Source organism: Argentina silus (assembly GCF_951799395.1).
Source record: "Argentina silus genome assembly, chromosome: X".
NCBI classification, from domain to species: domain Eukaryota; kingdom Metazoa; phylum Chordata; class Actinopteri; order Argentiniformes; family Argentinidae; genus Argentina; species Argentina silus.
In genome coordinates, this window is record NC_139653.1 from 43,965,299 (window position 1) to 43,993,105 (window position 27,807).

General features: G+C 44.4%; 1 protein-coding gene across 3 annotated transcripts; it reads right to left on the reverse strand.

Annotated features, from left to right (window-relative positions):
* Positions 1–348: 348 nt before the first annotated feature.
* Positions 349–26,855, reverse strand: cluha (clustered mitochondria (cluA/CLU1) homolog a). Of its 3 annotated transcripts, none has more exons than XM_083696134.1 (27): positions 26,553–26,855; positions 19,962–20,158; positions 19,204–19,375; positions 18,703–18,846; positions 18,357–18,484; positions 17,351–17,505; positions 16,894–17,019; positions 16,317–16,464; positions 15,253–15,345; positions 14,254–14,688; positions 13,469–13,728; positions 12,321–12,673; positions 11,482–11,583; positions 10,873–10,973; positions 10,528–10,680; positions 10,193–10,255; positions 9,394–9,638; positions 9,100–9,184; positions 8,652–8,805; positions 7,930–8,069; positions 7,435–7,515; positions 7,077–7,202; positions 6,364–6,485; positions 5,779–5,872; positions 5,053–5,187; positions 4,535–4,608; positions 349–4,315 (listed from the first exon to the last, which is right to left on the reverse strand). In XM_083696134.1, the coding sequence occupies exons 1-27, from the start codon at positions 26,689–26,691 to the stop codon at positions 4,186–4,188; spliced, it is 4,155 nt and encodes a 1,384-aa protein (XP_083552260.1). In that variant the 5' UTR covers positions 26,692–26,855; the 3' UTR covers positions 349–4,185. The 3 variants fall into 3 exon arrangements, with proteins under 3 accessions (XP_083552260.1, XP_083552259.1, XP_083552261.1); XM_083696133.1 differs by having other exon boundaries at positions 12,195–12,673; XM_083696135.1 differs by lacking the exon at positions 26,553–26,855 and adding an exon at positions 25,362–25,405 and having other exon boundaries at positions 12,195–12,673.
* Between the last annotated feature and the right edge of the window lie 952 nt (positions 26,856–27,807).

A 27,807-nucleotide genomic window follows, 5' to 3' on the forward strand; every position in this document is an offset into this window, starting at 1 on the left:
TTAACCTCCTGTGCACATTCAGAATTAAATATGTATCTCTACTATGACGACATCATGTTCTATGAAATGTGATGTATGAACTGCAGCATTCTCATTCAATCAACGTTGTAGATGAGTGAGGATGAGCTTAAAATTATGCCGTATTTTCAAATGCATTTTCAAATTAAACAACTGCTTGCTGCTTGTTTAATTTGAAAATACGGCATCATTTGCACTCACACCAAACCATTACTTTTCATGATTTCACACATTTAATCAAAGCTAGAAATGATAGATACAACTGCAGATAGCAATGACCCTACCCAGGTATCATGTGGGTGATTTATTAATAATCCAAACCAATTGTTATTTGCTAGTTTTCTTTATTCATTTTAATACAAAAGCATACGCAGACCAAAAATAATTAGATTGTTATTTTGTAAAGAGCAACAAACAGGTACCACACACACAGCAAGGGAAGCAGACTTTTAACACCATACTGTATGTGCAGAAGAAATCTCTTGTCAGTTCAAGAAAAGAGAGCAAAACACAAAGAACCCTCAAACAAACAACCCTCATTTTGAGCATCACACAGAGACGATACAAGCTGATCAGTGTGCGTTGGACGTAGGAGGTTACACTAAGGTGATAGGGAATATCCCCCAAAAATACCAATAGCCATCAGGCAGGAGAGGAATTGGCAGGGGTGTTGGTGTACAGTAGGGCTGGGTGTGTGTGTGTGTGTGTGTGTGTGTTGGGGGGACGGGGGACAGAGATTGTTGTGTGATTTAAGAAGCTGTGAAAATTCAAGTGCCAGTTTTCTCAATCACAAGTCAAGGCCAGATTCAATCATTTCAATTGGTAACACTCAGGTTCTTTGTTCTGTTTCGTCAAAGGAGACTTCTACACTTGCAAACATTCAGGATGTGAGGGATTTTCGGAACAAACAAGAAATTAATTTTAAGCATAATGAAATTGCAATATTTGAAAATGATAAGAGCAAAATGGAACGTGGTCTTCTGCTTTGTAAAATAAACCAGAGGTTTGTTATTGCATCCTCCTCACACCCTACTGAATCTGAACCAGACAGTGGTAAACACATCTAAAGAACGTCAAATCTGTTTCTCATGCAATTACTGAAAGGTATATTGCTACACAATAAGAACAGAATAACAGTTAAACACCATTAAGAAAAAAATAGTGCCTTTGCAACTTTATATGAAGCAGCCATGACTATGTGATCCATGAAAAAGGTTTTTTTTTCCTCTAGGTAGAGAGTTGATCACTAGAGTTTATTCTACATGTCCCAAACAGTAGACTTTGTTAGGGTTTCAACAAGTTCAGGAAATGTTCATCAAGTGGCAGTCTTTGCAATTTAGGGTTCACATCAATACTTTCAAATACCTTTCTTTATACATGTTCAAATACCTGTTCTTCCCTCAAAGTCAAGTTAATGAAAGCATATCAAATATGTGACACACTTGTATTAAGATACACTGTTTAAAGCCCCGTCTTGTAGGACAAAAATATTTTCTTCACTTTATAAAAGGCCTTTGTCATAAATTTGTCTTAATTTGTACTGCATCTAGTGCCCCATCCCATGGTCACTAATGGTATTGCAAGATGACTGACATTCATGAAGGAGGAATTGCATCCGAGAAGAGAGAAAATGCAGATGTACGTACACCCTAAACCAATCCTCAGCATACCTCCTATACGCTTCTGGGCCCAGTATTTCAAAACTTTTAATCTGGATCAGAATGATTTTTGCTATCCAGGATCAGATCTGCCAGATTTTGAGTTGTATTGGGGGAAATCAGCCAGATGGACCTGATAATTGACAGCAAAAAATAACCCAGATCATTCTGATCCAGATTAGGAAATACTGTGCCCTGCAAATCTGAGAGGATTGGATAGGTGTAGGTAATATAGCAGCTAGCTCATTCTTGCCCTCTGGCAAATTCCACTTGGCCTCGCTGTTTACACGTGAGGTCCTCTGACGTCTACACAACTTTATAAGCAAGTAGGGCGCTGCAAGAGGTTGATTCGAGATTTAGCGCTATACTTCAAAAAGGAAACAGTTGGTAACCCTTAGGGAAATAGGAAGGAAACGAGAAAACCAAAATCAAGAGGCATTTTAAAGTTGACAGTTGCAAACCAATACCACCCTGGTTCCAATCCGAAGCATAAATAGGCACAAATCACACACCTTAGCTATTGTCTTTTCTCTTTTTTTCCAGGAGCATAATAAATCAAGAAGATTACTGTAGTAACTGTTATTTTCCCCCCCATTCTTGGTAATAGCCTTTTGTTTTCACAAGGCTTGCATTTCAGGAGAAAAATTCAACAAAGACAGTTGTCTTTCCTTCACTCAAGTGCAGGAAAATACTGCAAAAAAAAAAAGAAAAAGAAATTGCTTCAAATCACATACATATAGACACGGCAACGATTTAGAAAGACATTTGCAAAGGATGGACACATCGCATGTATACAAGCGCACACAAACACACCTCTATCAGTCTTTTTTGGTATATTACATTGAAGCAGCCCTCCTCAACCCACTTTTGGTGGTGCTGTGTGTGTGCATCCAGACCGCACTAGAAAGTGCACTCAATACTGCTAAAGAACCTTTGTTCAGATCACATGTGGCCGAGTTACTGTTGTTGAATGACACACCAAACAATGGAAACATGACAGTTGACCGTTTCGGAACAGAGCAACAATGAAATGGTCTGTGGCTGGTGTCTAGCAGTGGGGAGAAGTTTCTCTTTTATATTTTTTCTTCATATTAGCAGATTTACAACATCGCTGGCCAATAATGTGACAAGAGAATTAGAGTTGCATTAGCTATCCCTTGGTTTTACCATGTATATAAAAATAAAACATTTGGAAACTCGTGGCTTACCCAACCTTATCATTATACTACGCAGCAACAGTAGCCTCCCAAACTCCTGGCCTTATCTGATTCCTTCTCTGACTAAACACACTCACACACACACACACACATATTCTTTCAAAGTGAAAAAATAGAAGAAGATTGAACACAGCTAATACAGAGAATCTACTACTCAAGCCTAAAGCTGGACGCTTTTCAAATCTGCCATTCCATCAACATTGATCAAATGCCTGTCTAACTGCAACAGACAAAAAGATTTATACATCTTTCCACGCATATATTTTCTATAAAAGACATGGCTGAAATGAATGAATAACTGACAGTCCTAAAATGGCTTCTTCTTCCCTCTCCCATTTGCTTTTTACAAAAAGATCACCCGTTACTACTGAAAAAAAGTGTAACAAATCAATCTAAAAGATTGGTTGAGAGCACAGATACAAATGAGTTAGTGTCTATTTGCTGAAATGCAACCAACAGAGCAGCCACCCACTTGGCATAAAAGCATAGAAAAAGAAATAAATTCTGACCATACAGTAGGACACTCAAAGAGAAACTGGGTGATTGGTTGGTGAAGGGAGGATCAAAGCGATCAAAGCAAGAGAAGGGAGGTTACATTCTGAAGCCCATGTGTGAGTAAATCTCTTAATCAAATGACTGTGTTCTAGTTCTTCCTAGTGCACCGTAAAAATTCCCCTGAGTTTTAGGACAGGGTGTGTGTGTTGTTATGTGAGGCACCGTTGGGCCGTAGTAAACAGGCCATCTCCGGTTTGTCAGTGACTCGTTTAGGAGTTTGGGGTGAAAAGTGTGGTCCTGGGCTCAGAGTGAAGCGGGGGGGGGTGGGGGGGGGGGGGACAGTGGATAAGGCTCTGGTATACAATGTCATTGGTCGCCCTTCCCGGCCTCAATCACTCACACACTGGGACACGCACACGCACGCACTCTCACAGCAGCAGATATCAGGGTGACATTCGCTCTGCTCCGTGGCTGAGCTCTTGGGGCCCGGGGCTTTCAGATTGCACGTGATTACATTGATCCTATATTCTCTTTTTTATTCAACTCTCCCAACCCTTCCCACCCCTCCCACATGTACCGTACAGTCACTCTTTCTCGGGACTCCCTGTAGCTCCTCTTAAACTACCTACTGTGTATATATAGATGTTCTCTTGACTGCTCTGACCCATCCCCCTCCCCCCTTTTTGTTTCATTGTTGATTTAGACAGCTCGGTTCTCGGATCCACAGGCTCAAGCAGATGGCCGCTGCATCACCACCTCCCCCTTGCAGAGGGTAGTGTGTGTACAGGGGGTTGACATTAATCGTCAATAGGTATTTTGTCCTCCAGCTCCAGTGGACTGTCCTCCATGAGCTCCTCGCTCCTTCCCGACTCCTGCAGCTGCTGCCGCCTCTGGACCTCGGCCTTCAGGTTCTCCAAGTCCTTTTGGCTGCAGAGGGGGATACCAGGAGTGAAATCTGTGCCTGTTTCGTATTTACGTTTTCATAATAATTAAATCAAATAAAAAAGGTGTCAATTGCCAAAATGGCTTCTTGAACACTCATGTACTTAGCAATTTTCAAGGTAAGACCCAAGATTAACCAAGAGGACAGTATGCCTTTGAGCTTTTTTTTTTTTATGTCATGTTATTTCATTGTGTCCCTTTTACCTGAGAGGAATGAAGATGATTCCGTTGATGATGTTGAGCTGCTCCAGAACGCTGGCCATACTGGGAGCTGTGAACTGCAGAACAGGAGAAACAACACAACAAGTCACTCCAGTGAAGTCACAGTAACGTCAAAACTCTGCTTCAAAAGGTTAACATAGCACCAACACTGTGCACAGATAAGGCCCTGGCACACACCAAACAATCAGGAAACTGATTAAACGTATACGTATGAAACCATTATCTGATTTCATCCGTGGAATTCGAGCGTGACTTTTGAAACAACCGAGCAACTGAACAACGCAACTCAATACCGAACCTGGGTTCTAATTCGCTAAACAGACTTTTTTTGTCTGTAAAAAAACTGTCAAAACCTATGAAACTGACACGGACTGACCCTTGTCATCTCTGTTGTCCGTTGGCTCAGTCCGTAAAAGGATCTCTTGATGCTAAATGTGTATTTGCCATTGACAAAATTGCCCCATAAAACCAAAATGGAACCCACTGCCCTAGGTACCAACCTTGAGGGGCATGATGCTGGCGTTGGAGCCGTTCTTGTAGATCTCATTCATGGTTCTCTGCAGGGCCACGGCCTGCTGTGTCAGGTACTTCAGGTACTCTGAGCTCTCCTTAGTCTTCTCATGGGCCTCTCCCACCTGAGAGGACGGAGAGAGGGATGAGAGAAAGAGAGAGAATATAAGAAGTGAGCTCAAAAACCCAACAGACAGATTAAGTAATATGAATTGTTTATAGTTCAGTGGATGTTCTCACAATCGAATACATGATGTCAGTAAATAATCTAGGAACTCCAAGGGGCCAGTATTTAAAAACGTTTAATCTGGATTAGAATGATCCAAATTCAGGATCAGATCAATCAGTCTGATTTCCCTACAAAAAAATAATAATTTACATTACATTTATGGCATTTAGCAGGCGCCTTTATCCAAAGCGACTTACAACAAATACATTTGTTTAAGTAAGTGAATCATCTATCCATCAGTCATCATAAGAAAGTAATCAATGCTCAGAACAGGGGCCTTAGGCAGTCACAATGCTAAAAAAAGGATTTTGTTTTTAACAGGAGAGAAACTTGTACAGGGGGGTAGTAGGGGTGAAGAGGAAATCTACCAGATCTACTAGATCTGATCCTGGTTAGCAAAAAAATAATCTAGATTATTCTGATCTAGTTGAAAAGTCTTTAAATACTGGTCCCAGGGGATCAAACATGAGGGTATCGAGGAGATTACCTGGTTTTTGTAGATGGTGTAGCCCTCCTTTTCGTGCTGCAGCGCGGAGCGGAACTCTGCCTTGCTCTCATAAACCCTTGCCACCAGATGATGACTAGACGAAAACAAAACAGTGGGAACTAGCTAGGACAACGTCTTGTCCATGTCAGTGTGTAACTGAAACTACAATTTGAATGTCATGCTGTTGTAACCAGGTCAGGATGGTAGACTATTGCTAGCTTTTCGGTGGCGCAGGCTGGTTAACATCGGGCGTTGTAATTTCGTCACGTGTCTTGGCATTACAGAGGGACGCAGGTTTCGAGACTCGAAGTGCGAGGAAGCAATACGGTTTGTGGCCGTGTGACGCCTGTTACACTGTCAAATCTCTTACCTGGTGGCCTGGTTGTCCAGTGGTCTAGCACCATGGCCTACAGTGCACACATATGCCCATGTCAGCATGGGTTAGAATCCAGACCATGCCGGCTGACATACCCTCTCCTCCTTACTTCCCTGTCTTTCTTCACTATCTCTATCCAATAAAATGAAGAATAAGAGTGGGAGTGGGACTGCCCCTGCCCCCCCCCCCCCAACAGCAACAAATCTTACCTGAGGGCCACTTTGAGGGAGCGGCAGCCGTGGTATTTGGAGTTGATGGCCAGGGCGTTCTCCAGGAACCTCAGAGACAGGTCGTACTCCATCACGCCGTGCAGAACCAGCCCAATGTTACTCTAGAGGAGGGGGACACAGACCAGAGGGAAAACAACAGGAATAAAAACACAGATTCTAGAAACCAGTTGTAGTCACGCATACAAAAATTATGATGTTCCACAAACATCATTTGGTATCTACCATTTTTTGTAGATTGCATGTCTGTCTAGTTGTATCTCTTTCGGGCTGTGACATCTCACCACTACAGTGTCTCACTAGGTTATGGATCAGGCAGTGGGTCAGGTGTATAAGGTCACAGGTAAACAGGTAGTAGGGCATGCTTGGGTGAACAGGAGATTCACACATTTTTACCGCTAATCACTAATCTGGATTATTCAAACCACAAACCATGGTAATTCCCAAACTACTACATCGGTCATCATATTTGTGTAATTTACTCAATACACGGGGACCTCACCCAACAGCGACCTGTCTAGACATGACATAATTTACCGCATCAAAAACGATTTCCGACACTCGCGCATCAAACGGCTTTCAAACAGCCGACCCAGAGGGTAAACAACATCTGCGGAACATGACTCCTCTCAGATCCACACAACACGCGATGGGTCTAAATCAAAGACTGCGAGACGAGGTTGCGTCCTACTCACGTCTAGCAGTGCCATCTCTGGGTGGTCCTCCCCGCACACCATCAGCATCAGGTAGCGGGCGCGGTAGAGCAGCTTCAGGGCAGTGGACAGCTGGCCGTTGGCGAAGCAGTACAGAGCCAGGTGCATCTGTGGAGGACGGAAAGATCCGATAAGATCAGCTTTGTCACATCAATAAAAACAAACAAACAATGAATATAGACTATACACATAACAGAGCATCCAGAGACTTTAGAGAGTGTTAAATGAGGACCGAAACATGCTATGAAATTAAGGGATATACAAGGTAAAAAGATTCACTTTATTGTCCCTGGAGAGTTAGGGTTAGGGGGAGGCAGAAATCTTTTAGTTGTAAACTTACATATTCCTGGATAGTGTTGGGGTGTTCAATGCCGAGCACTCTCTCACTCATCAGGACTGCTTTCTGTTGGTTACTGAGAGCCTGAGGACAGACAGACATATTATTAATATTTTTGAAAGAACCCTAAACAAGCATTAGGTACGCATTGTTGTTACAGACAAGGGAGTATGTTTGTATATAAAATGTTTCAACATTAAGGAATATGAAAATACTTTAGTCAGTGGACTATAGTTCATAGACTGGAGTTCTCACAGTTCTGTCTTTGTCTGTCTGTCTGTTCAATACAGAGGATGCAGGGTCAGTAAAACCTTCAAACTAGCTAATTTATACTGTGTCTGAGTCACTCAAGCATGTCTGAGTGAAATAGACCATGGTATCCAGCATAGTGGTTCTTTGTTTGCTGTCCACCAATCAATCAATATTTCATGAAGTACCTAGTAAGTTCACTGTGTGCGTGTGTGCATGTCGGGTGTGTGTGTCATGAGAGCAGCGTACCTCTGCGTGGTCTCCCATGATGTAGTTGAGACGTGCCAGCAGACGCAGGCAAGCACAGATCTCCACATGCATGGCCCCGTAGACGTTGTTGAAGAGGTTCAGAGCCTCGTTGATCAGTTCACAGCCCTCCTTTAGGAAACCTGACCACAGACAAGCGCCCAGCAGGACAGTCAGAACACAACTACACCACACCAGGGGAGGTGGATATCGGTGGAGGTGGATATCGGAGGACGGGCTCATTGTAATGCATGGAATGGAATGAGGAGTGGTATCAGGCGCGCATTCGCATTACAATGAGCTTGTCCTCCGATTTCTGCCTCCACCAGAACACAACTACCCCACAACTATCATAATCTGCCATGAGCGAGAGACAACACATTGTTTTATATTGATTAAAAGGGTGTATTTACAACATTCTGTACAGCAATTCTAAAGGGAAGTGCAATCCTTTAAATCATCTCTCTTTGTCAGTCATTTAACAAGTTGTGTTGATGCATGAACATGTCCATCTAGTTGTGCATTTTGTACTGTAAGAGGGTGTAGGAAAATGTTCTGAGCTACTATACGGGTGTACAGGTGTGTGTGTGTGTGTGTTTCTATGGCCTGCCTGCGCCAGGAGCTCATTAAGGTCTTTGTGGAACACAGGTAAGGGCCATTTGTGTGCGTCCGTGCACATGTGTGCACACTAGTTGGTGATGCCCAGCAGGACACAGCAGTCTCACCTTGTTGCACCTTGGCCTGGCCACTCTGGAAGAAATGGAAGGCGTCGGAGGCTTTGGGGTTGACGTGCTTCACCACAGGGAAGATGTTCAAGATGTCCTCCTCTGTGAAAGCAGGCTTGTGGCGACTGTCAAAGTTGTACTCCTTTATCAGGATCTGAGAGGAAAGAAACAGGGGGAGGGGGAAGATTCAAGGTATTACACGCAGCTTGAGGCAGAAGAGTCAGTGCAGACAACGGCTGCATCTCAATAGTCTAAAGTGGCTTCCTCTCATTTTCTCCTTCCCTTCAGCTGATCTGATAGGATAGGTAAGGTGAAAGCAATGTTGCGTTGGCCCAAGGAGGGGGATATACCTTCACCTATCCAGTTCTGTCAAATCAGTGTAGATGGAGGGAAGGAGACAAGAAGAGGTAGCCACGCACCCAGAGGGATTGATGAAAGGCAGAGTTACCTGGATGCCAGCTTTGATGGAGATCTCTCTGAGCAGGGTGATCTTCTGAAGGCCGTATTTCTCCACCACCTGGTCCACACTCTCACTGCATGAACAGATGTCATACAGTCTTATTATACAGGAAACTAGCAATCAATTGGGCACTGATGCTAACGTAGGCTGTTGACGCAACGCATGGCTAAGGCTAAAGACGTAACTAGCTAACATAGCGATGGATCCACACTCACCGCAGCACTGACGGTTGTTAGCTTTGTAGCCCAGCATGCTAACACGACGATTTTGCTTAAAACTCACCATTCTAAAGTGAAGTGGTAGTAGCTCTGGGCCTCAGTGACGATGTTCTTCCACAGCTCGCTGGGTGTCAGGCTGGCCCATGTCGTGTTGTCCCCGCCACCGGGGACCCTGTTCTTGCGCTTGCGGTTCTTGCGTCGCGACACCAGCTCGTCAGCAGGCAGGTGGGCCATGGCGTCAGGGTAGGAGCTCAGGAAACAGTTGAGGAAGTGGCTGACGGCTGCGGAGAGAGCCGACAACTCCACACCCTGGGAGAGGGAAAGACAACAAGAGGGAGAAGATAAATAAAGACGACTCCATCAGGGGCAGAGAGAGAGAGAGAGAGAGAGAGAGAGAGAGAGGAGAGAGAGAGAGAGAAGAGAGAGAGAGAGAGAAAGAGCTTCAGGACAACAGAGTCACTACTCATCTTCCACCATAGACTAAAGACACATCTCTTTAGGCCACACTTGACCTCTCCACCGCCCTAACACCCTATTGTCCGTTACCTGAACTTTTGAAAAAAAGGAAGAAAAGTTTTCTTCCTTTCCTTTAGCAATGTGACTGCCGATGGCACTTGTTCTTATCAAGGGTTTTACTTACGATATAGTGACTCACTTACTTTAGTAAGTGATATAGTTGATTCACTTACTTTAGACAACTTACTTATTGTAAGTCACTTTGGAAAAAGCATCTGCTAAATTACTTAAATTCAAATATAGTAAGGTCTACTGTTGTCACATCCATTCCATCTCTCCAGGAGACAAATAAAGTGTAAATTATGGCCAAAAGGGAAGAAAACCACAAAAAACTATGTTCCACTAACCTGGAGGTATGTCTTGAAGTAATGTTTTGCACATCTGGTGATCAGCTCGCTGATTCCTATTCTCTAAAAAATAAAACGGAGAAACAAATACTTATAGCACATAAAACTTTGAAAAGGGGGGTTAACTGGATAATCAAAACAATTAAATTAAATCTGGACGCTATTACATCTTTTTATATTGTTCTGCAACTAAACATGGTTGTCATAGAAACAATGGAACATTGTAGCAGCAAGAAGCATGAAGTTAGGAAAATATCTTTGCTATTCATTGAAATTCCCCTCAAGGTCCCAAAGATGTCAAGGTCTCCCTAGGAGGGCCTGCAGGTGTCACTTACATAGAAATGCTCCAGCTGTGTCTTAGCAGGGGTCTTGCCCACAAACTCTAGCACGTTGCCAAGGTAACGGATGTTAATACCTCGCTGGTGCAGGGCCTCAGTCAGAGTCGCTCCATCCATGGGCAGAGCGCTGTGATCCAGACAGTCCTTCACCTGGACCCACACAGACATGTAAATAACCAACCACACACCCCCCCAAGAACCCACTACACACACACACACACACACACACTTTATTAACCAACCACAAACACACACACAAAGTTGTGTTAATGTAGTAAGGTGTTGTGTCTATCTAGAGTTGTGTGTATCTGTGGCAGGGTGTTGATGGCCGGTGAGACTCACCAGAGAAGGGATCTGACAGGACACGAGGAAGGCAGCACCATCCTTTAGCAGCTGCTTCTGTTTCTGAATGTCATCCGCGCTGTCGTCAGGGAAACGCACTCCTGACATACGGACACATCACCAGAGGTTGTGTTATGTTTTTTTTTTTTTTTTTTTTTTTTTTTTACTTTGCTCTCTTTGGGGACCACATGCCAATACTTGTATCACTCTCATATGTCCTGAATTCATAAATAAAGCCAGGATGTAAGAGGTTGACTTGGCTCTGTCACAATGTAAAGATTTCAGAGCAAATTAAACTGAATGTAATAATTCAATAATGATAGGGTAACCATCTTCGATCGCCAATGACATCGTTGTTAAAAATGAAAACAAAAGTGAAAGCCTTATTATGTTCCTTAGTGTTCTAGCAGTATTTTGGCGAGTCAGTACCGATAACACAATCCAGCGCCACTTTGTTCAAAAATTCTGGGGAGAACCCTGGACCAACTCCAGTTTAGTGTCCTGGCCTGGGGTGTAATGAAAGCAATATGCTTAAAGAGTGCAGAACCTGGTGACACACTCTCCTAAAAGATACTACATTTCCCATCATGCATCACACTCTGGTCCTACCTGGGGAGAAGATGTCAGGGTTGAAGCGGATGTCGAAAGAGGTGTTGCTGATGGAGCCCACAGCCTTGCAGGCGTTGAGGACCACTTCTCTGCTTTTGGGGTCTGGAGAGGGGGTTGAGGGGTGGGCAAACAGAATGTGAAAACCAACACCACCATCACATTTGAGAATCATAGTTAACATTAGAGATTAACCAATCGAAAAGCATGCAGAGACACAAGAAAGGTTTAGGCTGACGGAACACCGCACATGCAAATCATCCAATAACAGATATTGTTATTGTTATAAACAGAATATTTGATTTCTTCTGAGGGTCACAAAAACCGACGTTGATTAATGATCAGATCACTTCATCCAATAGGGAGATTTACTGGAGAGGTCAGGGGGGTCATGGAGAGGGTTATTGGGTTGATATGGTCACACCCCACACCACTAATGATTTAAATGGGATAGAAACAGGAAAGGTTCTGGAGGTGCAGGGATCCATGCTCTCCCCATAGGTCAGGTCAGGACAGGGACACCTAGCCCGGTGGAGAAATGCAACTAAACAAACCAGCATTGTGGCGTCAGTCTTCTCTAGCTCTCCAGAGATATAAAAATTGTTTTACTCTTTTAAATTATTCTTTTAAAAAAACGTTTATTTCTCCATCAGGTTGGCTCTCCCTGTTTTTTCCCCTCGCCGTCTTTTTCCTCCCTGACGTATTTTTGGACGTACCGATACCAGATCCGTCTTCTGCGGCTAGAGACTCAGCCAGCTCTTTGGCCTGGGCTAAGCCCGGGATAACTTCCACAGCCTCCTTGGCATGGGCTAAGCCCGGGAACATTTCCTCAGCCTCCTTACCCTCCAGAGGGTTCTCACACTCTCCGTTCTGGGTCGCTGTGGCAACAGGCTTCGACGGTCCGTTGGTGGTCGCTGTAGGGACGACGGCCTCCTCTGTGGGTGTGGCCTGGGTGGTCTGGGTGGCTTGGGTGGCCGTCAAGGCGCTGTCTGTCTCTGTTGCAGCTCCCTTGGGGGCATCTGATGTGGTCTCTGTGAGGGTGTCTGTGGAGGTTTCGGGGGTCTCTGCGGCTGGCAGGGTAGAGGTCTCTGGGGCAGGCAGGGCAGGGGTCTCTGTGAGGGCAGCTGCTTTGCTCTCCTTGTTGGCTTTCTGCTGCATGAGCTGGAGTGCCGCCATCTTCATGAAGAGGAGGTATCTAGGATAGGGCACAGTTGGTCAGTATTGTGAATATGCACATTAGGGATGGGCAGGAGTATCCAAATACTCTAACGGACGTTGAAATGCAATGTAGATAAGACAGGTTGCTCTATGTATTGATTGTGACACAAAGCCCAGTCAGTTATAAAAATTAAAACCTGTGTGCCCTCCATTTTCGGGCTATTAACAGCGAATATTTGTGCCTCACACATGAATGTTATGTGACATACAAGTAATAATGTGACAAGTAATAATGTTGTCACCAAATGCAATTGACCACTAGTTTGTATTCATTGATTCCCACACGTAATAACTGCCATGTAAATTCAATACGCTACCCGTCTGTATTCATTGATTCCAATACATAACTGCCATGTAAATTCAGGCCATACTGAGTGATTTGATGGCAAGAAACGCGCTCACACACAGATCCCACATCTTTGCTGCTCCTTCCCCCTCTAATTAGTGTCTGTTCTGATTTGGTTTAGCTGCTTCAGTAGTTTCTATTAGGCTACAAATGAAGCAAATCAGTTCTCTGGATACATTTTCTGATAAGACTCCCATATTCGGCTGATGGTTTGGCTGATTGCTGAAACACTATTTTTCCTCTCATCTCCGCTCTGTCTATCGACTCGAAACACACCGTGCTTCCCGCTCAGCAGTGTTAAAGCTGTAGCTGAAACAGTCAAAATGTAAAATGCCCAAACCTAATACTAAGAGCAATATACATGGGGAAATACACACAGGGGAGAGCGCGCACACACACACACACACACACACACACACACACTACCTGTGCTCCACAAAGGCCTCTATGAGCTCCTGGCGCAGGCAGGCCAGACGGTGGCGATGCAGGCGGGGGAAGCCCTGTCGCACACTCTCCTGGGGAAGCTCCTCCCCCTCCACAGGCAGGAAGTTAAGGTCGGGAGGGAAGGTACGCAGAAGGTCCAGGATGTAGTGCCTTCCATCGTTTCCGATGATCCCCTTGCACTCCACTGAAGAACACAGCTCCACCAACTCATCCTTCTCATTGAGCACGCCGTGCTTCTGGACCTGCAGTTGGGAAATAGGGATAGGAGAACTCGGTGAGCAGGGTTCCCCCTAGGATTTTTAAAACAAGGTGGCGCTGGATTGCGTTATTAAAACCGACTTGTGTTTATTCGTGTCAAAATGAGCTAAGCATACCAGTAAAATGCTGAATGAGCTGAGGAACATAATACTGCTTTCACTTTCAACAACTGTGTCATTGGCGATCAAAGATCACTGTTAAATATCTGTTTAATTTGCTCTGAAATGTTTACATAGTGGCGGAGCCAAGTTGATATGGTAGCGCAGCGCCCCTCTTACATTCCTTGGGGAGAACCTTGGTTAGGGAGAGAGGGTCTTCTATGTGGTGCACTTCTACACTGTCAGTGTTTAAGACCGAGTCAGGTCAGAAGATTTACCTATATGTCAGTCTGCAATTGAATTTCAAATTTTTAAGTAACATTTATAATCATAACAGTAATCAGATTTGATTAAAGTATGAATCTACATAATAACAGGAAAATAGATAAAAAATATCATCATCATCATCACCTTGAGTGGCCGGCTGGTCTTCTCCAGCAGCTCCAGGTACTTGACATGTGACACCACAGTCTTGCCAAAGTCGATGGAGCCATAGATGACACTCTGCTCCTGCTCGCGTTCTAGAATCCCAGGGATGATAGACTGGGCCGTCACACGGTAACCACGATAGTCAACCACAACCGTTCCCAGAGTGTACAGCCCTTCCACGTCGACTGCCCCGTAGGCCCGGACACCGTTGAGGTCATTGGTGGGCGCGGCGTGGGCGGCGGCGTCTCCGCCCAGCTCGCGATAGTGGTCGCGTACATCGAAGCCCAGACTGAAGAAGATGTTGTTCCAGATGAACATCTGCATGCGCGTCTCCTCGCCGGGGTTGATAGCCATCACGTTACCGTCAATCACCGCCATGGCGCCGCGCGTGGCTGCTGCCGCAAAGTCACTGTGGACCTGGAGGGGGAGAGAGGAGGAGTGACGGGGGACGGGTTAGAAAATGTGTGATGAGATGAGAGAAAAGTATAGTCCTTTCTCAATTGTTAGAAACTTGATTGCTTGCTTCCTCTCCTCCGTCCTCCAATCACATCCTTCTTAAAAGCAAAAGTAGAAGAGGTGGAGGAGGAGGGAGCAAAGCTAAGTGACTGCAGCTAAAAGAACGGAGAAGTGAAGGAGTAACCGATGGTAACAGCGGCTGAGGAAGGAGAATTCCTATATGAAACCGTCAGGTTTAGAGGGTTAGGGTTATATAGCCACATAGCCTAAGTGTTCGTAGAGCGTAGACCTGGCGGTGCTTAAAAAATTGTGACCTGGGTCAGTATGACCCAGATTCTTTTTTTGCTATCCAGGATCAGATCAAGCCGGCTGATTTCCTGCATACCACTCGCAATCAGCCAGATGATCTGATCCTGGATAGCAAAAAAGAATCTGCATCACTCTGATCCAATATAAAAGTTTTGAAATGCTGGGCCCAGGGGTTAGATGTGCTCATTGATATAGACTGCCTTCCTAGATCCTCACCTTGAAAATGGCCCTCTCTCTCAGCAGTCTCTCAGGCAGGTTCTTACGGGCCAGCTCCCTGGTGGTCTGGAGCTCTTCGTTCCAGTCTCGTGTCTGGAAACAAAAGCCACAGTTAAAAGTTCACCTCAGATGTGGGGGGCGGAGACGGGCGGGGGAGGGGAGACAGGTTATGTTGACCCCATTTTACAATAAAATGATTGAATAGATACTTGAGTGCCATAGTGTTCACTGGTATCATGACTGATGGTTTATATGGTGGTGGTCTGAGCATTGATTACTTTGTCTTATGATGACTGTTGGATAGATGATTCACTTACTTAAACAAATGTATTGTTGTAGGTCGCTTTGGATAAAGGCGTCTGCTAAATGCCATAAATGTAAATGTATATGCTCTACAAGCAATCAAATCAAAGTTTATTTATCATATATGCACAAGATACGAATGTCGTGGTACAATGACATGGTTGAGAGGAGCAACCGCCGTAGTGTAAATAACCGCTGTCAGGTAAAGGACAGGAATAAGAGAGAATAATAAACACAATAAGGTCACAGTAAATTACTAAACAGAATCAATAATAATAAGTCGGTCAGTATAAGTGCATCAATATGGTGGGATACGCAGAAAAATATTATAAATACAGCAGCAACGATGAGAGTGAGTGTGTGTATGAGTGTGCATGTGTATGAGTGTGCATGTGTATGAGTGTGCATGTGATGTGCTGAGGTGTATAATTGTGCACCTTTGGTGCATAATTGTCTCTAATGCAGGTGAGCAGCAGGTAGTGCTGCCGGGCAAATCAGTTAAAAAGTCTTATGGAGGTAGAAGCTGTCTCCGAGTCGTTTCGGAACATGTTAGTCTGAGACAGACGCTCCGGAACCATTTGCCAGGTGGTAGTGGAAAGAACAAGGCATGGCTGCTTGCAGCTACACTGATTGATTGATTGCTCATCGTTTGGCTTGAACGTTCTACACCTAGACCTTTTACAAATGGTTGTACTCTTCAAAATAATGGAGCCATAACACTGTTGTTTGAAACGTGAGGCGAGGTGTGTGTGTGTGTCTACCTGTCCAGGTATGTGTTCCTCGTATCCCAGGCGGGAGGTGTATGCGTCCTCGGCCCTCACACAGTCCATGGCGTGGTCCACCTGCGGAGCTGTCCAGCTGTACAACTGGAAGGGCGTGGCTATCCTCTCAAAGGGATGTCTCTGGACCCTGCAGCCAATAAACACACAGTTTAGATCTTTGGGGCCAAATCCCAATTTGAGGAGCATTGTTATCAAGTCTGGGGTTTGAGGATCAATAACCAAACATGACTACAAACTCGAAGTGATTCTTCTTAGTGATTTCCTAGTGGCTTTGGTGTATACAGTGTTGATTGATTAGATTCATTTGGCACTTTTTCCCCATTGCTCAAATGTTTTACACTAGTGGAGGCAGAACTTGGAGGACGGGCTCATTATAAGGCATGGAATGGAATGAAAAATAGTATCAAACACGTAATTCAAACCATTCCTCATTCCATTCCCATGCATTACAATTTCTATCCTCCGATTTCTACCTCCACCAGCCTCCCCTGCTTTACACTGTCTGGGAGGAACACTATCATGTGGTGCCATTTTGAATGCTAGCTCAGATACTTGCCTCTTCTTCTGCATGGCAGTGAAGTTCTTCTTGAAGATGGGGCTGATCTGGCTCAGCAGCTCCACCAGAGAGTGGGTCAGGAAGCTGGGGTTGGCTGGCTTAGGGTTGAAGGTATAGGTGGTGGACCTGGTGGTGGAATACAAACATCATGGTCAGAACGCAAAACACGGTGAAAACTGAGGTTTGACACCTGCTCCCAACCTCTCTATGCTGTCGGTCTCACTCAGGGAGGAATCCTAACTCGAGTTCCACACCCATAAGTCGAATCATCGCGCAAATTTCCCATTGACATCAACACAAGATTTACGCAAATGTCGGAGTTACGCGTGCAAATCTCGAGTTAGAATTCCACCCTCAGTTTTCAAAGACGTCAAACACACAAAAGGAGGAACGAATTCCATCCACTGTTCTTAAAAAAGAAAAAAACAAATAATTCAAAAGGTGCATGTAAACTCACTGGTTGAGGTAGAAGCCTCGGGTGGAGGCTGTGATGCTGATGTGGCGTTCCTCCACGGTCACCATGTACAGGTACATGAGGTCCCCGTGCATCTTCCTGTTCCCTGGCGGAGGGTTCCAGCCACTCATGGTCAGGACCTTCAGGCACTGCATGGGCTTCCATGGGACACAGGGGAAAATATATTGTTTGTGTTCAGAATCAGGTACTACTGTAACATAACTCTGTTCTCTGCAAGACCACACAAAGAGAATAAATGGATGGTTGTGGTGTGAGACTATCTTTCAGATTTAGGACTGCACTTTAAGGATGCTCTTAAACTGGAATGCCATTGTCTCACGGCTGTCATTGTCTCGTGCCGCAGGTGAATAAAGTAATCCAAACTGTCAACATTCTAGAGTGCCATGGGTGACTTTATTCAGCAAAAATGCATAAATTATGATGCTTCATTTTGTAGCAATCAAAGTATTATTGCTACGTAGGTAAACACCACATAAAACACTTGGCACTCTAGGTGGTGAGTGTTCCGGAATGCTTTGGCAGTTAGTGAGTAAAGGTCAGTATGTAGTTCTGCGTGTTGCTGCCCCCACTGGCCACACTAAAAAATGTAAAACGGGCATATGCTACGTTTTCTAATAGCGCTAAACAAGTGCATAATGTCTGACCCGACACTAGATTTTTGAAAATGGCTTTGTTTGGACAATATAGCACTCTTCACTGAACGTTCATCATGTGATCTCGTTCCTTGATGGCTACCAATTTTCATGGCCATTTAGCACTATTTTAAAGTAAAAATCTACAGACTGGACCTTTCATAATATTTGCATTCTGCATGAGTGGGTACTTTTTCTTATACACATTTCATAACACAGATAGCCTTTTTAAGTGAATCCAGTAGTATGATATCCTGGTCTTTCAAGCCTACTCGATGGCTATTCATATTAGCAATGCCTACTAAATAGTATGGAAGTTTGCGATTCCAAACACAGCCATTATCACTGCTCCTTACCTTCCAGTCCTTGTTCTGTGGCTGGAGAGGCACCAGGGGGCGATCTTTGCTGCCAGGCAGGATATGCTCTGGGGGGGTGCAGTCAATCTGGTCAAGGTCACTGCCTTTCTTCTTCCGCTTGCCACTGTCTATAGTAGACAGAAAACATGGAGGTCAGCTTATATAGCCAGCCAACTTTGCCTGTGCAGAACACCATGACCATCTCCCCCCCCCCCCCCCCCCCCCCTCCCCCTCCCCCCAAATACTCCCACACACGCACCTCTTTTCCCCCCAAATACACACCTCAAAGTCACACACACACACACACCTCAAAGCCAGCCTGACACACACACACACACACACACACCTCCCAGGTCGCCATCAGTGAAGACGCTGAGGAAGGAGAGTGAGTTGCAGTCCACTCCATTGTAGGCATCAGACGGATCCAGGCTCTTCAGCAGGTCTCTGATGTGGCGCACATGGATACGGGCCTCACGCACTGTGTAGGGCTCTGGAGAAGAGAGCACAGGACAAGACAACCGCTCAGCTAAACATCCAAATATGTCTTCAGAATCTGGTACGGCATACTAAGTATTTGCATACTGCATGAGAATGTACTTCACCTGTCATATCCCAAAGTATTGCTAGTATCTTCCAATAATAATAAATTGTATAACACTTTTCTAAAAACCTAAGACACTTTGCATCAGGAAAAACAAAAGAGAACAAGAAAATAATACACCCAAATAAAAAAATAAAAAGATGATCAATCAAACATTACTATTTTTTTTTATTTTTTTTTAAATCTACAGTAAGGAGTAGGGACCAAAGGTAGTTTTGGAGCTACAACTATTACACCCAGGCTTACCTTCCACCACTTTGAGCAGGGAGCCCTCCTGCAGGCCCTCGATGGACTTGAGCTCGGCAAAGTTGTCCAGCACGTTGCCGTCCAGCTGCAGGGAGAAACAGGTGCGATGGCAGGTGTCCTCACGGTCCATCAACACCTGGTGGATCTCCTGAACCATCTCCTGGGGTGACACCTGGTGGGTTGGAGTGAGGTGAGCACAGAGGATCTTGTACGATAATCAGATTTATTATTTATCTTTTTTTTTTTTTTTTATATGTTTTTAGGGCATTTCTGCTTTATTGAGAGAGAGAGAGTAGAGATTGATAGGAAGGATGGGTGACAGAGAGCTGGGATGACATGCAAGATATGTCGAGGGTCGGAATCGAACCAGGAACCTTGCGATTACGTGGTATGCGCATTAGTGTGCTACGCCACTAAGCGCCCCTATTATTAATCTGTATATATTTCACACAAGGCTACACTTATTGTCTGATTGTTGATTGTATATTGTATTGCTATTACATTTTATTTCCATCCTTCTATTTTGCTGCCCTGCTGAGAGGTAGCTAAATATTAAGCATTTCATTGTACGTTTAATGATAATGATAAATAAACTTTGACTTGATACTGAAATGTCAGCAAGACAGATATCAACCTCAATTGGAGCAGGATAGTGTGTGTGAGATCAATGTCTTCATACAGTAGCTAGTGTGTAGAGCCATGCCACTGCTCCCAATCAAACCAATCATGTTTGTTTATGGACTTCCAGGGTTATCTACCTGGAGGTCAAAGGGCTCCGTGCCGGGGGCCTGGATCTTCACGGTGAAGCCTGTGTCCTGAATCACTATAACTTCCTGTTCATTGGACTCATCTCCTCCATCGGTGTCACAGCCCACATCCTGCTTGGGCTCCGCCTCCTCAGCATGGTGATGTGCCCCACCCCCGTTCATCACCGGTGTGTCCTTTGTACTGTGTCCTGTGATTGGAGAGGAGAGACGTTCAATTTAACCGGCCATCCGATAGGACAGGTGGGTCAAGAGGGCGTGTCAAAGTGACAAACAAGAATCCTAAAAAAGGTCAAAACTCTGCAGACAACATCAAGGTAAATAACACACCTTTACACCTAATGAAAAGGGCCACGTTGTGTCAAGTACAGAGCGCCCTGTTCAAGACACAATATGCATCCACCACGCAAGTACAATGGGATCAAGTTAGAACAAAACCCTGTCATTAGTTTCTTTAACATGCTAGCAGCCATGCGAGGCTCAGCATCTTGACAACACAAGGAATGGCACAGGTGCTGCCAAGCAGCTAGGTCACACACACAGACACACACAAACACACCCACAGACCTTACTAGGTACTTCATGAAATATTGATCGATTGGTGGACAGCAAACAAAGCAGCACTACGCTGGATACCATGGTCTATTTCACTCAGACATGCTTGAGAGACTCAGAGATAAATGAGCTGGTTTGAAGATTTTACTGACACCGCATCTGTCTGTATTGAAAAGACAGACAAAATCTGAAAACAATTATTTGTTTTACTAACTATAACCTCGTCACTGATGCAAATATACAGGGATTAACATGGAACAATAGAACCCATTGACGAAACAACACTGCATTTCCATACCAAACTGACACAGTAAACACCATTAGTCTGTAAAAACGAGATCAAAAAAGAGATCCTTCATTCCCTCTGCTGTAACCATCCTCAACAAGAGCAACAGTAAAAGCCTGTTGACATAACCAGTTTGTATACACTCACCGAACACTTTATTAGGAACACCTATACACCTTCTCATGGTAATAATGGTGTGGGGAATGTTTTTTTTTAATTTAATTAATCCCATTAATACGTTAACACCAATTAATCATCACTTGAATGCCACAGCCTATTTGAGCATTGTTGCTGACCATGTGCATCTCTTTATGGTCACAATTTACCCATCTTCTAATGGCTACTTCCAGCATGATAATGCACCATGTCACAAAGCAAAAGTCGTCTCAAACTGGTTTCATGAACTTGACATTGAGTTCAGTGTTCTTCAGTGGCCTTCCCAGTCACCGGATCTGAATTCAATATAACACCTTTGGGATGTGGTAGAAGGGGAGATTCACAGCTTTAAAGTGCACCTGAAAACTCTGCAGGAATTGCGTGATGCAATCATGTCATCATGGACCAGAATGTCAAAGGAATGTTTCCAACATCTTGTGGAATCAATGCCACGAAGAATTTCAGGCTGTTTGGAGAGCAAAGGGAGGCCCTACCCAGTATTAGTATATATTAGTGATCCTAATAAAGTGCTCGGTGAGTGTATATATTGTGTATTGTACAGTATGTATGTCGGTTTGGGTTTTTTTACTCTTGTGCCAACGAAAAATTTCCATTTTATGAAATTGAATGGACAATAACGTTTTTTTTTTTTTTTTTATCTTAATCTAAGATAAAATAGAGACATTATCTTCATTTCCAATCAGATGTCGACCAAAAAGACTTGCTAAACCCAGTGATGTTGCAATGATAGAGTCCAGAAAGTCTGAAATTCCACCGGATTTCATCATTCATTAATCATCAATCATATGATTGGCTGTTCATATGACTGGCATACCCTCTACTGCAGAAGCTCTCCCCAGCAACAGGCCAGCATGGCCTTGCAACCACTTCAATACGCTGTCTCATCCCCTTAAGATTCATCCAGCAATCGTCCAATCTTCGTTTTGTGACCAAGAGCTTCGGAGCTGAAGCTTCTGCAGTGAATCACTAACTGCAAACAGTGCGAGATCACCTGTGGACCGTAAGCTTGGTCAGTAGGACATGGCATCAACAATTAGTTTTGTGGGTCAACGTTGTGGCCCTCTGGCCCTGTTCACATTGCTTTCACCAACCATACCATCTCGGATCAGTGATTTGTTCAAGGAAGGAAGGAAGAAAGGATGTATTCTAATAGGCCACAGTATCATAATCTCTGTACTCGATGGAGGTGGAGGGGGTTTGGGGTCCACTAAGGCCCCTTACTTCTGGCTACAAGAAAAACCCTTCCCCTCCTTCCCAACATTCTTTTTTTCCAACTTCCTTCCTTCCTCCCACCCTCCCCTTCCCTACCTTCCTATCCATCTCCACCTATAGAATGAGTGCTGACTCCTGAGAGCCTCACTGGCTCCAAGGGGTCTAGCTAGTGATTGTACTGGACTCATCCCTCAGCTTGCCGTCTGATCGTTTATGACTGGAAGTCTTGCTTCCAGAGACTTCCGGTGGACCCCCCTCCCCTTGTTCACTGTCAAGGGTAATGCAGTGTCAGGGTTACCATGGTGGGGGGGGGGGGGGTTGTGGGTAGCCGTGTGACAGGAGGGGGGCAAACAGCTGGCTCTCCCTATTCAATGGGGTGGGAATTCGAAGTGAGAGACAGAGAGAGAGGGGGGAAAAAAGAAGTGGAGAGAGAGGGAGAGAGAGAAAGAGACTTGCCATGCTCTGAATACCAAACACCAGTTGACAATGCTAGAGACTCTCTAAAAAATTAGGAGAATAGACATAAGCATATGAGAGATATAAAGTTCCTGGAGTGTCAGGCGTCAGCATCAAGGAGGAGATCAACTGTGTTTTTAGAGAACTGGAAGGGTGACCTCATTAGTGGAAGACAGGCTCATTGTAATGGATGGAATATAATGAGGAAAGGCATCAATCCTCGTTCCGTTCCATCCATTACAATGAGCCTGTCCTCCCCATTTCCCCATCCACCAGCCTCCATTGGACCTCATGCATCCCTCTTGGATTTGACAGGGTTAACCTGCATCATGTGCTCTTCCCCTATAGTTAAAGTGATATTGTATCTTATATTCATATAATGTAAGTATATGAATACTTGCTGCCATTCACTGAAATGAGTAGGCAAGAGTACAAAGTGCCTGCAGCAGTATGAAGGGGGAGGCAATCATGTAGTCTCATACTTGGCCCTTCTACAATGGAGCAGAGCACGGGGGGTATGAGGGAGAGGTGGGGGGATGTTGGACTATATTGCAAAATCTGCTGTGTAGCTTACAACACCCTAAACCCACGTAGGGTTAACACTTGTCTTTTTTTAGGGAGGTGGGTAATTGAAAGAGATTCCCCAAGAATTAAAGGAAGTCTGGGCATTATGTAGGCCAAACTGTGTGGACAGGATTACTGTCCACACAAACCACTGTTTAGAATCCAGCATGCAGGTACTGTTGTAAGTGACACAGAGCAAACGTTTTAGCTCTGCAAAGTGAGGCCTTTAGCGCTGTGTGCTGCCTGCTATGGGGGCATGCAGATGAGGGTCTCTCTAGCATACAGTTAGAGCAGTGCAGTAACAACAAAGCCTCCAACCCACCCCTCTTGTGATGTTATTGCATTTCTAGGTTCCAGAAGGGTACTTCCACTCTCCCTGGAGAAGAGCCATATGAAGATTCATTTTGGGTTCTATAAAGAAGCCTCTGTGTTATTCTCTCAACTATGAGAGAGCCTACGATGCTAATCCAGCAAGCTAGCCTCGTAATCTTCATCTTCCTCTCTGCTGACCAGTTTTAAGCTGTTTCAGCGCTTCTCAAAGTTTTAACACAGCATGAGAGCGTGTGTGTCTTGCTTTGACTACAGATTAAACAATTCACTCATCCACTTTATGGACCTTGACACAAACTTGCAGACCATGGCCATCAGCATGGGAACGAGACACAAACACAGCAAGTCAAAACAAATCAAGCAAGGTCTTTTTTAGTTTGTTTAGATTTTAGGACAGATAATAGTTAGATTGATTACACCACAATACTGCAACATCCTCTTGACAGAGAGAGCAGGGAAATCTGCAAGTCATGCATTGACTGCATAACATAACTAGAACAATGACCACCATTATGTCTACTGAGTATGGTGCTTGTTGATTACTTTTATAGTGACCTCTTACGGAACATGCCTCCTGAGATGAATACAATTATAAAATGAATAAGACCCAACTAAGGCCAGGAGTTTTTTTCCGAAACACACTAGCTGACCAGAAAAACTCCAGGACCAAATTGTAGGCTACCTACCACCATCAGGGCTCAACCAAAGCCTCGCACTCAATATAGAACATCTCTGGCTCAGCTTACTGGTGCTCTCTACCTGGTCAGGAAAAACTCCTGGCCCAAGCCAGGAGAGATGCCAGGACAGGTGTAGGGCATGGAGGGTCAAGCAGTGACCCTGAGGATTAGCCTGGAAATCTCTGCACCCTAAAGCTGCTAAAGCCCCCTAACTCACCAATGGAGCCCCTCACCCCAGTCCAGCCTGTCCAACACGGCCTGGCAGCAACCACAGCTTGCGTTGTCTTGGTATTGGTCCAACTGTCCAACAGTCATTAAGGAAATTGTCCAGCAGACTTCTCTTAAATGAGGTGAATTGCATTAGAAAGAGGTGATTGCATCTTGACTGTTGACTTGTAGATAAGAAAGGGTCAGCAAATCATCAGCCCTGATGAGACATTGTTTAGGGGTCAAGAATAATTATGCATGGCAATGGCAGTCAAGGAAACTTGTCAATAGATCAGGAGTCTTTTAAGAATTTCAGTGACTCATTCAAGTATTCAGCAACACATAAAGGTGAAGCCCATTCATATGTGTTAGTTTCTGAGAGAGAATAAGGGTACATCCATACATAAACAAATATTGGGAATTTGAAAAAACAAAATAATAAATATGTTATTTTCCAATATAAATTATTTAAGAATAGATATACTGTGACAAAACCAAAAGTACCAACCTTGCATGTGCATGAAAGTGTAGCAATATTAACAACTATAAAACTGACAGAGGCCATTTGAACCACCAATTAAACCTCATTAAGTGTTAATTGAACCCTTTCTAGAACCCCTTCTACTTCTACAGAGGCATCGACTGTGAGAACATACGAATAAATATTCAAATGATGATAGCTGACTGATGCAATTGCATATTCATGTGGCGATAGAGGCCGGCGTGGAGCCACAGTGCCAGTGTTCAACTCCAAGGTCCTACCAAATGTGACACGGAATGCAGTGCTTTGTGAAAGCTGTGTAAAGTTGTATAACTTGAACAGTGGCCATACAATAATGAGTCAACTATATCAGTGCATCATAGAGCTACCTCGCTCCGCGAGCGATTGGTAGTGAGACATGTGAATATATTGGTAATAACAACACTTACCGGCTGTAGTCTCTTAATTTGTAATGTATAACCTTCTCTCACCGAACCCGCACCATGACTTTTCTTAACGGCACAGCTTCCGCTTCCCGGTCGAGGAAGAGTCAACCTCTTCGATTCTAAACGTGACGGGGGGGGGGCGGGCTTGGAAGGTAACTCACGGGGACATTGGTGACCTGGTCTCTACGATCTCACTAGGTCACAACAATATCTTCGATAAGACGAACTAAATTAAACTACAGATGCCAATAATTATTTAAATGAATAGAAATACCCCTAGGAAATAACATACTGTAAATGAAAACCCCTCTGTTCTTACTGCATTGTGCTGTTCCACTGAAGGTGACCTTCATTCATTTGTTCGTGCATGCTGTTTCACATTGATCACATGTGTGCGCCGTCAACGTCTGGACTTGACAGTCCTCATAGAGCATTGTTATGATAGTGATATAGTGATGAAACGTATTTCAATTACTCCAAAGTTATCCAGACAGCCTTTGAGCAACAACAAACTAACAACATCATCATGTGGCTGGCTAAGCGCTAGCCAACGTACTCAAGTGTAACATTGACACTATCACTAGTATCACGAGTCAATCAGTGACAGCTGGCTAACCAAAGATAAATTGTGGCTTTGAGTATCAAGCTAGTAGGCCAACTTAGGTTAGCTGCAAACGTTACAACTAAGGACATTATTCAATTTAGGAGATCATTTGATTGCTCGACCTTTAATAGCCTCTGATAGCTATCGTCTTAAAATCATGCTAGCAAGCTTTGCAGCTAGCTACCTACTCAGCTAAAGCAAGCTTGCATAGACTATCTGAGGATGGTGAATGAATATTTGCCAAGCCAAGGCTAAATACCTGGCTAACTTAGCTTACTGTCTATCTCCTTTTAACTTGGCTGTGATTAAAAACGGAATGTGACTGTCTGGGGTCTTTTCAATAAATAACTGGTTAGCAAACTGCGTGTCCACTAAAGACAAGGAACTATCTGGCTGATTAAGCTGACCATCTTCCTGTAGTTAGCTAGTTTATCAACTGAAAGCTAAGCTCATGACATGCAGGCACACATAGCTATCTCTTTATATCTGGTTGCTACAGCTCATGTGCACCGTACTAGACTGGAGCTAGGTACAGCAGCAAGGATCCTTGATGCCATGGCTGGCTAGTACTCGTGTCTCTTGCTGCTTACCGCAAGCACAGGGGTCCTTCGTCAATGATGCCTTGGCGGTCTCTTTGCTGTCCGGCATCTCTCCACCTTCATCAGCAAGATCAACTGTGTTGCAGTTGTTGGGTACTGAAGCCGGGATGTCGTCCGTCTTGCTAACCATTATCTGGCTCTCAGTGTGGCAGCTAGCTATGAAAGTTGGCAACAGAAATCCGTTGCTCGAAATTGCGATGTGAATCTGTCAAATCGCCTTCTTCAGCTAACGGGGCTAGCCAACTACATGCAGAGGGTATGGTCGGTCTTACAAAAACAGTCTACTATGTAAGGAGAGTAGTGCTGGACATGGCAATCACACGTGGTTTCTCCTCCTCCTCTTGACCTCTTTGCCTTTGCGTTTCTTCCCACCCCCAAAACGCCTGGCTACGGAAAGCGTATTGTGCCACACATTTTTGGAAAACGGTTATTTGTTTAGGCCCATCAAGGATTAGCTTATATTTTGTCTTGGAAAACTAATCAAATTACATTCCATGACATGTAGACGTTTTGGAGCAAATAACCATTTACATTATGGATAGGGGAGCACAGCACCACCTTACATTAATTGGCATAGCTTGTGGAGAAATGGAACTACTGGCTGTTTAGGATGACCTTTATCATATTGACCTACATTTCATTGGTGCTAGCTAATCCAGAAGCCTATTACACTTTAACTGATACATCAGAGCATGGAGGTAGATGGAACGGAAGGAGAGCCACCTAGCTAAATCAAGTCCTGGAATGATCTTCAGGGTAGAGGTTGGAGAGGCGGGGAGCCCTGCCAAGAATGTATTGCAGTAGTCAAGCGAGAGATCACAAGTGATTGGACCAAGAGTTGTGCTGTTTCCCTGGTGAGGAATGGACGTATCCTTCTGATGTTGTAGAGGAAGAATCTACAGGAGCGTGCTGTCGCTGTGATGTTCACCAAACAGGATAAGTGGTTGTCAAGGATCACACCAAGGTTCTTGGCTGTCTGGGAGGAGGTCACAGTAGAGTTCTCTACTGTGATGGAGAAGTCTTGGAGAGGGCAGGCTTTCCCCAGGAGGAAGAGCAGCTCAGTCTTGTTAAGGTTGAGGTAGAGGTGGTGGGCTAACATCCAAGCAGAAATGTCTGCAAGACACGCAGAGACACGTGTTGTCACCTGTGAGTCAGAGGGGGGGAAAGAGAGTTGTCATCTGTGTAACAGTGGTAGGAGAAACCATGTGAGGAAATTACCAAGCCAAGAGATTTGGCATAGAGGGAG

Coding starts and splice junctions, on each gene's coding strand:
- cluha (XM_083696133.1), bottom strand. CDS start 26,691: ATGGTTAGCAAGACGGACGACATCCCGGCTTCAGTACCCAACAACTGC. Junction 18,485..18,702: donor CACTGATGGCGACCTGGGAG/GTGTGTGTGTGT, acceptor TGTCTACTATAG/ACAGTGGCAAGCGGAAGAAG. Junction 17,506..18,356: donor CACAGAACAAGGACTGGAAG/GTAAGGAGCAGT, acceptor GTCCCATGGAAG/CCCATGCAGTGCCTGAAGGT.